The sequence below is a fragment of the Lepeophtheirus salmonis genome, chromosome 11 (genome assembly GCF_016086655.4).
Source record: "Lepeophtheirus salmonis chromosome 11, UVic_Lsal_1.4, whole genome shotgun sequence".
Lineage (NCBI taxonomy): Eukaryota > Metazoa > Arthropoda > Copepoda > Siphonostomatoida > Caligidae > Lepeophtheirus > Lepeophtheirus salmonis.
Genome location: NC_052141.2, coordinates 7,108,480 through 7,121,138, shown reverse-complemented (window position 1 = coordinate 7,121,138; position 12,659 = coordinate 7,108,480). Strand labels below are relative to the sequence as shown.

At 29.5% G+C, this 12,659-nt stretch overlaps 1 protein-coding gene across 1 annotated transcript; it reads right to left on the bottom strand.

Moving 5' to 3' along the window:
* Positions 1-7,718: 7,718 nt before the first annotated feature.
* LOC121126214 (tryptase) lies at positions 7,719-8,384 on the bottom strand. The gene is made up of 3 exons (XM_040721525.1): positions 8,275-8,384; positions 7,880-8,205; positions 7,719-7,818 (listed from the first exon to the last, which is right to left on the bottom strand). Exons 2-3 carry the CDS (start codon positions 8,150-8,152, stop codon positions 7,798-7,800), a joined length of 294 nt encoding a protein of 97 aa, XP_040577459.1. The 5' UTR covers positions 8,153-8,205; positions 8,275-8,384; the 3' UTR covers positions 7,719-7,797.
* Positions 8,385-12,659: the final 4,275 nt, after the last annotated feature.

Sequence of the window (12,659 nt, the reverse complement as noted above, 5' to 3'; positions counted from 1 at the left end):
GTTGAAGGAGCGTTGGAAAGAATGTATCACTCTTAAAGAAGAATACGGTAATGAATAAAGTGGAATTTTGTTACAAAATGTTTGTTTTTTTAATTCGATGGGAGACTTATTGAGTGATGTGATATAGATATGTTTTATGTATTATGATTTTATTTTTAGCATTGGCCATTATGTAATGATCAACAAAATAAATAGTCAAAAATATTTAGTTCCTCTCATTTATGAAAATAAATACTACATCATTGAATCTATGATGCACAAATGAAGCAATTAGAGATAATTACATTCTCAATCAAAGTGAAGGATTTCCCAATTTATTGAGCATGAAGTATTCTAAATTTGAATTTAATTTCTGGTCATAAATCAATGTAATTTTATTTTTAAGAAATATCATGAATGTTTACATAAAGTTCTTCCAAATATGAGCAATATGAAAATTGTATTTGATTGTGACCCACTATTATTTATATTTCTGCCGCCTTACTTGTTTTTCCTCCTTGTTCGAAGAAAAACTGTACAATATAGCGTATTTTCTCTTTGCTGGTGTCCATCTTTGACGACCACTCAAACAAAATTACTGAGTCAATACTATAATTAAAGAATAAATCTATTAAATTAAGTAATAGAATTCATTATTGGTGAAACTTAAAAAACCATATATTATATTCAAAACCTGATTGAACATTTGAGTGTTCATAAAAGACGAAGAGTAATATTAAGTTTTAGTTGCAGAGTTATTATTGTAAGCCCTTGTTGGACTCAGAGTTGAATTAAGGATCCATATTGGATTAATTCTTGCCATTGCCTTTATTTACTTCCTTCTACGTTTCCATCCACTTCACAACTGCTTGTAGCTGATGAAATGAAGCATCATGACAGCTAAGCTGTTCTCCTCCAAAATATTCTTCAAAATATCAGGGTTACCATGTTAATTTTATGTTTCTTTTTTTTCATATGCCCATTCCACACTGGATTTTCAACTTTGAAGAGGATCTGTTCTATTGGAAGGGGGGTGAGTGTTTAGAAATGAAAACAGGGAAGGGGATGGGGAAAAGAAATAAAGAAAAATTATTCTTATAAAGCATGGTATCTTCATGGGGCCAATCATTGTTCCTAACAAAAAATTTATATAAAAAAATTATTTAAAAAATATATATATTAATAAACTATTAAATGTAATTTTAGTTGTTGACTTGTATTATTTAATCAAATCATATTTGGTCCATGAATTGGGATAAATTGATAAATTGATTATGAAATTAAACTTCAATTTGAATTAAGTAAAAGGTTTTAATTTCATTGATATAAGCCATGTTGCGTCATATAAAAAGAAGTAAAAGGGCTTATATTTTTCAATGCAATACGGAAGTAATAAAAATATTGGTGGAAAAGAAGTACCTCACTATCTGTGTTCTCAATTTTTAATTTTTTTTTTGGAATTTTAATTAATTGTATTTATTTTCCCATGTAAAATAATTATAATTTTTAAATATGTGTTTAAATAAAGTAAATTAATATTTTTGTTTGATCAAACTAAGAAAGGAGTTGAAAAACAATGTGTTATAGTTTAACAAACAAATAAGTCCATGCCTTGGTACTCCCACCTGCACTATAATAAAGCTACTATGAAATGATCTCAAGTGTAGTATTTATACTTTTATTATTCTTGTTGCCAAATATAAATTTTATTCTTGTGTAGTTTTGTATTTTATTTAGGTCATTTGATTTTAAAACGTCAATCGTAGCTATTATGATATTGTACATATTGTATTTAATATTGTCTCCTTTTTTTTAAGTTCTTTTGAATTCATTAAAAAAATAAATAAAACAATTATATAAAAACCGTAAAAGGTTTAGTAAATCATTTATTGTATATTTATTTCACAAATAAATATTGTGTTGTTTAGAAATTCAATAACTTTGTGACTTGTGAAGATATTCTGTTATTCCAATAAAAGTGTACCGAAGTTAAGAAGTCAATTATATTTTTTTTTAAACACATAATCATTTATAACTATTTGTATGTACGTGGGGGAAAAAAATGAACGCCATTCATTTTTTATTGCTTCTTATGACTATTTTTTTCAATGATTACTACATTTTATTTTCTTCATTATGAGTAAAATTATTATTATCCTTGAAATTGCCTTTAATAAAATAAATATATATATATGGTAAAATTTTGAATCCAATTTTGTGTTTACAATTATCAGTTACTATGTAAGTTGATAAGTGAAATATGGTCCGTCAATATGAAAATAATCTGGAACAAAAATCAACATAAGGAAAAATCCGAATTTATTTTTTACATCAAGTATATACACGGCCTTGAAATTTGAATTTTAAACTTCAACCAGATATAATTTATTAAATACCAATAGAATTTCAACAAAATTAATTTTATAAATAGATGTGTATCTGATCTCACTTAATCAATAATGTAGCAGCCCTTAGCGGCAATTATGGCTTCCACGAGGTGGCGGAACGTCTGGCACCTGCTGTTGATATAGTACTCTGTCATGGCGTCCCAGTGATGGCTGACAGTGGCTTTGAGGGGATTTATGTTTGGATGACCATCACCTACTTAATAATAGAAGCAAAGAGAATTGGATCTGAAAGGAATTGAAATTTTGTATTTAATTATTAATGTATCGAAATTAAGTAAAAATATTCATAATTAATTAAAAACAATGCCAGTGCGCCAAAGTGCAGATCAGGTTACTCCAGCAATCCAAAGTAGGACATTTTTCTTTGGTAGGCTACATATGAAAAATGAAATCTTCTTCATAGGTGAATTAGGACTTTAAATTTACGATTTCTTAGGACTATCTATCTATTTATTTCTCTTTCAATGATATTTAAGGTAAACTTTGAACAAATGTACCAATACTAAAAGTTTCCATTATTAAACTTATAAGAAAAATAAGGAAGTGAATAAAAATTCATGGTTTTGCAGCAAATATTTTAGACAAGAAGACTATAAATCTGAGCAAACAGATTCAAATCCTCATAGAAAAATGCCTTCTCTCTCGCCGTATCCTAAAGAAAAATGTAGTTTCATCTATATTTGAGTGTGTTCACACCCTATTACTCGAAACTAGTCTAGCTCAGAGAACTACTGCTTCAAGTTCGGCTACTTGGTAAACAAATAGTAATTTGAAGCTAAGCCAAACGTTCATAAGTCATTTTGAGGAACTAATAATTTTTCTTAAATAATTAAAGATTCCAAAATGAAACAAATTGTCGACTAGAAGCAAAAATAACTTATTTTGAAAGAAATAAAATAAAATCCATTTTTATTATAAAAAACAAATTAATTTAAGTTGTTAGCCGTCTAATAGTCATCTTATAAAATAAGGAGATAATCTACTTTTTGCCATGTTTATGCAAAAGTTCATCAACTTTATCAATTCTTTCAAATATTTGATAATTTAAAATTGCATTATGTATTCATGGCACTAATATAACCGAACGCAAATTTAAACATATATATAAATTATCTGAAAAAATAGAAATTCTTTGTCAAATAGGAAACTTACTATATTTTTGTTAATCTTTCTCTTCTGAGATTTGTTCGAAATCAAAGCGTAATGTATAATCATTCTAACCATCACCACTTCTAGAAGACACTCAGTTGCTCTCAGTATGCGTTTAATGTCAAAATATAAAGAGACCAGGGATTACCTTTATTCCTTCCGAGATTTTTTTGAGAACTTACACATTAATGGCGATAAGGGATTGAAGAAATAAAAATATTGAATTTGAAGGTGCCTCAAATGTTTTAGTGGCAAGTAATACGAGCAAAATCTTCAAAATGAGGCAAATTGTTTATTAATTTGTAAATCCTCTGTTCATTTGTATATTATTTTCCATGAATATATTTAATTTTGTAAATAATTAAGTAGGGTTTTACTTCATATTTTTCGCTTTAGATGGTGCGCATACTAAGTGTTCAGATTTTAATGGACGCCTCCGTATGTAGAGCTTTTCTTTTTGTTATTGCTTTCTTATTATGTATATCATAATTTATATGCTGTTGTTTAGCCACACCTATAATACTTTATTCTAATTATATAATTACATGTAATGATACAATAGCAGGAAATGAGAAATGTGAGCTAAATTTAAAAAAAAAATGAATGTATATAAATATGATCGGAACAAATCAGGACACACTACTAAACCTCCCATTGTATGATATTCTTAAATAAATCATGCGGTCCTGTTCCTCTGTCAATTCCTCTATCGCAGCGTTTCCCAAAGTGGGCCATACCACTCCCCTGGGGGCGGTGCTTTGATGTAGGGAGGCGTAAATGCGAGTAGAAGAGATTGGGGGCGATAGAGGAAAAAAGCTTAGATTACATATTGTTACATAAATCGAACAAATTGATCTACAAAATTTAAAAAATGTGTTTACAAAGCAGTAGCAATTAATATAGTGAATATTTTCCGGTTGATGGGATAAAAGGACGTATATTAAGATTGTATAATGGTACTTCATTATTGTTCACTTTATATTTTATCCTAACCTTAGTCTACTATTATTCTCAAATGCAAACGGACTACTTTGAATAAATACTTTTACTTTAGTTAAAAACAAGGGCTTACAAAAAATAAGATAAGTACATAAACTAAAACTCAAATTCCGTAGCCTAAAACTTTAAGCAAATACTGAAAGGACGTCAAGTAATTATAAAATTGTATTACGATATTTTGTACATCAATAATCTTTTATTTCTTTAACAATTTAAACCAAAAGTCCTATACGTTAAACACGTGGTAGTCCTAATTTAATCTAGATTTGTGACATTGGGAGTTAAAAAAAAACTTATTTATTTTTAACTTCTGAACTTTTCCTGTTTCCATAACATTAATTACTTCTTACAATTAATCAAATAATGGACTTCATTATATTTATTTTCAAAAAATTCACGCAACCTTATTTTATAAGAAAATTAATAGTTAAAATGGAACAATCAAATCAAACTTATTTTTGACCAAAAAAAATTTCTGTTGGAATAAAGGGTTTATTTTTTTTATCGATAACCCTCATTTTGTACAACTGAATTTCGGGGGGTCAAAAAGGAATTTATCTTTGAGTGCAAAATTGATCTAAGTTTTTCTTTCAGTCATCTGAAATTTATGGACTTATAGTAAGTCGAGATAGTTCTGAGTCATTTCCAAATCAGTCTCGCCCCCCTTTTCGGTCTTTCGGTCTGATCTTTTATACCCTTCAATTATCATAAGGACTGATAGATTGGTATTTCCCAGGTGACTATATATAAAGGTGAGGCAAGAAGGATATTGTAAGGCAGTCTAGTTGGCAACACTGACACCATTAAATCTTCTCGTGATAATGAAAAAAAAACCCTTGCTAACTCACCTTCACATATAGTTACCTGTGGTCTTTCAGTCCTAAAGCGGAATTACATGTATTTACTCACGGAGTCGGTTTGGAACCTAGATAATATGTATATTTCTTTATGATTTGGAGTAGGCAATTTTGAAATAGCTACAAATTTGATGCCGGCATCTCTAAATATTATAAATCCAACCTCAAGAAGCTATTTGAATCATACACTATAAATTAAATTTAAATTATCAGTTTCAAAAATAAGTAATTTCCTTAAAACTACACACATATAAGAATCAATTATTCTTAATTTATAGTTTAGAATAATATTTTGTGATCTTGGCTCTGAATCCAACCATTTAAATTATGCAACTCGAAATCAACTCATTGTGCAAAAACAATTGGTTTTTTCGACTTATGAGTTAATCACATTATTATTGAAAGATCAATAAAACAATAATATTTCATATTAGTTCATTATTTGAATGAAACTTACTAAATAATGATCTTGGACAAACATGAATAGAAGTTGAAATTTGAATTTTGAAGGACAAACTCATCAGTTTAAATATTTAGTTTTATAATTTTTTCAACATTTACGTGAAAACCCCTTTAAGATATAATCACAAAATGATGGAAGAGTTGCCTAAAATATCACGTGATGTTGAGTTAAAAATGCAATTACCACAAATATTATACCCTTATAGTTGTACAAAGTTCATATGAGATCACGAAGTTGGATATATAATCAAAAATGATGTTTTTCACCACAACAGGTTGTATGTTTGGAGCTTGTGCTCCTTCAGATAGTATAAGATAGTTTAAGTATTCATTTGCCTTTGAATGATATAAGTTAATGTAAGAATCAAATTTTAAATATTAAGTTTTTGGAACAAAAATTCAAAATTTACAGTTATACACAAAAAAATATTTTTTTTTTAAAAAACATATTGTAAATCCACAGGTGTTTACAAAGAATTATTTTTTATTTTTTGAAAAGAACTTCAAAAATTAAGTTTTAAATCTATAAAATTTAAAAAAAAATTCAAATATTAAATTTGCTGGAGAGAAATTTAAAATTTTTTTATTTTTTTTTTGAAATATGAAAAATTAAATTTCAAATATTAAAGTTTTTAGTTAATAATAAAAATAAATTAACTTTGGGTAGACTACAGCCCCTTCAACCTATTCCTTACGGACGCCCCTGAATGATACTGATCGACAATAGACGAGAGAAAAAAGATATTTGACCAAAACAATCGAAAAAATAGTATTTCCCTCTTTAATTAACCTCCAAAAATTTTATTGTATTTTTATAGCTTTTTAAAAAAAATATCAGTTCTTGGATTAGGCTTTTCAATCTCATAACGATCACGTCTTTGATTCATCTCCTGAATCAAACTATATATTCGCACTAATTAATAGTGATGTAAATCCTACGTTTTCTTCAGCTGGGCTCTTTTTGTTTTTTTTAGTATTGGTAATCTGAAAAATGTATTTTCGTTTCCTCATTTGTTGACATTGTTATTTGATTTCTGGGGAGTGAACTTCCTTTCCAGCTTTATTCAAACTGATTAAACGTTTGTGCTTGCTCATACAAGACGGAAAGTAACTAGAGGAATTATGGTGGAGTTATCGTTATAAGTCCTTGTTGGACTCAGAGTAGAATCGGTAATCGAAATCGGATTAATTCATCCTTGTTTATTTCCTTCTCTCCCTCCTTACTCGCCACAGCTGATTGTAGCTGATCTAATGAAACGTAATGACGGCTAAGCTGCTCTCCACATTCTTCATATTTTTAGGGTTACCATGTTGACTATCGGTTTATTTTTTTTAACATGCTCAAAAAGTCACACGATTTTCATCACTTAATTCATTTTATACCTATGCATGGGAGCCTTGTGAGGGCTGATAAGCCACTTTTGACACCAGCACTGAAAGAAACAACACCTTTTAATTGCAAATCGAGGGAAAATTTTGCAGTGCCGCCATTTATATACTGAGTCTCTCAGACTACTGCCAGACAGCACTGTGAAGCCATAACAGAGGACTACATTCGTAGCGGATGCCATGCCTTCCGTCTCCACCGCCTGGAAGCCATCATTGCAACACATAGCGGCTACATTAATGATTAGCAGAGCTCAAACACACATCTATTTATAGGTTTGATGATTAACAATTATATAGTTAATTAATACTGAAGTTTAACATTCAAAGATTTACAGATATTAATGGACCACTCGTTACCCTTATTGGTACAAGAACTGATACGAAAATATTGATATTGTCAAAATACTATTTCATATGAAACTTATGCCAAGAGTACTCTGGCCCCTGGCAAAAATAAACTGAGAGTGGACACCAATTCTATAATTATTTATATTTGTAGGATTTACAACTACATGACATCAACGGAAATAATTTGTAAAGCTAGCATCCAAAAGTTAGGGTGTCTTACATTTATCCTAAAAAAATATAGGATTAGTAAAAATCATTATGGATATACATTTTGTACAACTAATTTACCATTATATTTTGATATATCCAATCTAAGTAGTATGAAACTTTCATCTGCATTGAGCTTTTACCAGTAGTTCCACATTGAATCCCTTGTGAAATGACTCCAACAAGCATGCACATACCATATTCTTCAAGTGTAATTGGACCACCAGAATCTCCTGTACAAGGAGAAGAAGGAGGGTTTAAAATACACAATAACGACGAAGGATCAACGTGTTGTATTATTGGAAGTTGACATTGACTGATTGATATATCTTTCACCTTTGAATCCGTTCTCATAAGATGGGAACCGGATGCTTCTATCTTTGGATCTACTCGACCCCATCCACTTACTATAAGTAAAGTACACATAAATAGTCATAAGTTATAAACAAAAATTGCGTAGGATTACACAATAATACCTACGACTGAAGATTCAGGCTTGACAGTTTCATTTCTGTAAAAAGGTAAGCATGCTGGTTGTATAAGAGAAGTAAACTCAAACGGGCCTTCTATTTGTACCAGAGCAATGTCATGTATTAACCATTTGTTAATGGTTTGAAATAATGGATGCAATATGAACCTTACTATTTTATATTTCGTGCCAGATTTCTGTTCTTTATTACCCCCAGCGTAAAGCTACAATTAATAATATTCCATTAATAACCATTTTGTGGCCGTGTTTAATATGTAAATAATTAATTACTAGATATGTGAAAAAGGTTGAAATCCAGATGAGCATCAAAAGCCCATGCGAACAGAAGTCATGAGAGACTTCATATCTGCTAATAGAACGCGGTGTTACCTCACATACACACACAAAAAAAATGCACAATATTTTGTTTTCAGCTGTGGATGTTCCTGCCTCTTTTCCCCTTATCAGTGTTTATTCATTGAATAAGAATTAGCTTTAATATTTAAGCTATGAACAATTTATCAGAATTATTGATCAATAATTCTCTATTCCGGAAGAGTTGCCTAATTACAAACTGATTTTGGGCCATGGGTTCCTTTTAGAAGGATAGGTTGCGAGATAACATAAAGGTGACGACATGAGAAATGCCTATGACTTACGGATGAGGTTTGAAATTTCGAAATAGGTAGGAATAATTAATAAAAGCAGAAATCTTTAACAAAATACAAATACGGTTTTTTTTTTAAATTTACGCTGGGCGGGATTTCGACCTTTTTCACATCTTAAATAATTACTTACATCGGATTTGGAAGGATCTGGAGTATAAACAGTCCCTGAGATGGTTCGATTTTTGACGCAATGAGCAGCAGTTAAAACATAAAAATCACTTATTATTGTCCCTCCACAAGTATATATTTTTCCATTCGCCGGTTTAACTCTAGCAATAAGAGCTACTTGCCACGGAATTTCTCCTTCTTCTACTACAACTCCATTAATAATTCTGTTTGACTTTCTTGGAGTGCATCCCATTAATCCTTTGATTGGTCCTTCTCCACATGACTCATACAAAACTTTAATACAACACCTATAAATAATATGAAAACGATATCAATATCTACGACTTACCTGTCGAGAAAGAAGCTGCTAGAGAGACAAATGTTGTAAACAAAATTAAATTTTTGTTCCACATTAGTGAAGTGTTCAAACTATACAAGACTAAGAAAATTGAATGTCGAATATACCTAAATAAAGCTGGTATATATATTTTACAAACCTAAAAAGATGTCACATGTGGCTTAAATTTTAAGGAATACAAAACATGTGTACCTTAAACATGTAATACTAAACACTTGTAAGCATCAAGAGTAAAAGAAGTAGTACTATACCTAAAGAAAAGGAAGGAAAAATATCGTGCACACACACGGAGGCCAGATCTTTTTTTCTATCTTTTTCTGTAATTTAAATTAATGAGGAATTACTATTCGAAAAAGTGATGAAAATTGTTTGTGTAATGGGCATGTTAAAAAAAAAAAAAAAAGCTGAAAATCAACATGGTAACCCTGACAATTTGAATAATAATGTTTTGGAGGAGGGAAAGAATAATGTTCATGACGTTTTATTATATCACTACAATCAGCTCTGACAAGAGAGGAAGGAGAAAAGGATATAAAATAGGACATTTGCTAGAATCACTCCGATTTAAATCCCCAATTCTATTTTGACTTCAACAAACACTTACGATTATATCTCTGCCAAAAAAAACCCTCAAGTTTTATGAGCACACACAAACGTTCAATCAGGCTTTGAATATAGTATAAAAATAAGTTGACTACTCAGAAATTAAATAATAATGACAACTGCCAAGGAAAAGAACATTCATAAATTTTCAAAGAATTTACAGAGTAAATACTCAATTACAATTTGTTGTGGTTGTAGATTTGTTGTCCTTGAGATATTGTCAATTACAGATAAAGTAATTCAAGAATATTCCTATATTTAGTCTAAGTAGATCTTTCGTCTTAATCAGATTCCCTTATCATTGCTAATGACTTTATCGGTTCTCACATACATAAATTTTATCCATAAACATTAATTATGACAATATTAGTCAACGTTCTGCTCTGATCGGTCAACCGGTTCTAGCAGTTTCGGTTCGAGAACCGGAACCGACAAAGTCGAACCAAGACTGCAATATATTGCTCATCGGTCTCGATTCATACACTTATTTTCTTTTGTTTTATTCTTTTGGTATATTTATAATCTTTTAATATTCCATCTACATAATATATGTATATGAAATATGGTCTTACTTTTATCGAATCACGCAACCTTTCCTCCAAACTGAAACCAAAAAAAAAAACAGGTCCGCTACTAAGCTTGTCTGTCCCCCTATAATATGACAAATAAAATATTTCTTAAGCCAGGGCTTAACATTTTTAGCCAAGCCCCCTTTATACGAAATATTTATACTATGTATGTGCAGACTGAAAGCAATCCTCAATCAATTCTACCCCCCTCCCTCCTCTACTTTAATAACCATTGTCTTAAGCAACCTTAATTTCCGGCTACACAATTTACAAGCTACACATGTAATAAATGAGACCTCCTTTTCGAAGAACATTTAAAAAAAATAGATTTTGACTATATGCTTCCTTAGAGGTTATTAAATGGCATTTTTTATAAAGTCAAATTATCCTAAGATAAATATCAAAAGAAATGTGCAAACATAGCAAGTGATTGTTAAATATATCCGTCAATATTTACAACTATTCCTTGAGGTGTTGAAGATCCTCTTTAGGACGTTATATAGCGTAGGACATTTCCCCATAATGATCTCAATTTGCATATCATATTTAACTTGTGACTGAAGTGTTTATCCATAAAACATAAGTTTGTAATTAGAGAATGAATTTCAATTGAATCTCAGTTTTTTGAACTAAGAAATTTTTTTAGATGAGCCAAGATGTATGTATATAATGGAATCATTAGTTTCCACTGTATTGAATATCACAATATGTCCAAATTTAGATGTAAGGATGTTTTGGAAGATTAATAATAACCAGGATCTCATATATATATATAGCTCTTGGTCTATCATATTTAGAGCATCGAAGAGGATATTGAGTCTCTATGTGTCTGTTTATATAAGACATTTAAAAAATTGTAGAGAAATATTATGATAATGAAAGTCTGTGACACATTGTTACCTTTATTGCATCCCTCAATTTTTCCTTAAAAATATAGAAAATATGCCCGTAATCATCTGGTAGTTAGCCAAATAAGTCAATCATACCAACTGCTATTTATGTCTTAAATGATACAAGATTAGGATTAGACTATTATTTCTCTACAACTTTTTTTAATGATTAAATAAATAAATATATACATATTCGATACTGAATGATAATATGGCTTAGTAGTATTTTGTTAAAAGCCTAGCTACTCTGTATGATAGCCAAAAGAACTTTATAGAAATAATAAGATCTCCAATATTTATATATATATATACGACAAGGGATCCGCAAGAAATTGTATTCCTGTCCTTTTGGAAACAGAGTACATATAAGTATTACATAACTTATTACTTCCTAAATTATTTAGCAGAAAACATAAATTATGAAGTAACCATGACGTATCAAGTCATGAAAGACAAAAAGCAGTGTGAATGGTTTATTTATTTATCCAACTACCCAATGATTTGAAACCTTTTTTTGGTTTCTTTTTGATGACAAGGTTGTGTGATACAATAAAAGTTACGACTTCTGCCCCATTTTGTTTACGTTTATTTTAACTTTTTATATTTTCACGCAACCTTTCATTATTATTAATTTAAGGAGGGAAATTCAAATTAGAAATCAATAGCTATATTATTGTATTTAACATGAATATACAAATACATTAATAAAAGTTTTAAATGTAACATACGAAATATATATTATTTAACATCTGGATAAATTCTTCACTTTTAAAATAACCCAATTTCTTTATTATAACCATTACTGTTTTGATTCAATAAGTTAATTAAAATTATCGTCAATTAGTTTTGTATGAATATACAATTTGCATTGAAAGTGATTAATCTTCCTATACGTAAAATATGCCTTCAACTTGCTTGGTTCTTTGTTATTACAGAGTAATATAATAAGATCTTCCTTGAATAAATTTATAACATCAAACATGGAAATTTTTAATAAATAGAAATCAGGTATAACAATTTTTTAAATACCTTGTAAAAAATACTATTAATATATTCTAGTAAAAGTTGAAAAGTGTTCTTATACAGTTTTTATTGTTCATATAGATGGTGAATCCTTTGAATTACTCAAAAAATAAACTTGTCATGCAGATTTAGAAAGACAAAACTAAATAGACAAATGGAAAACTAAAAACACG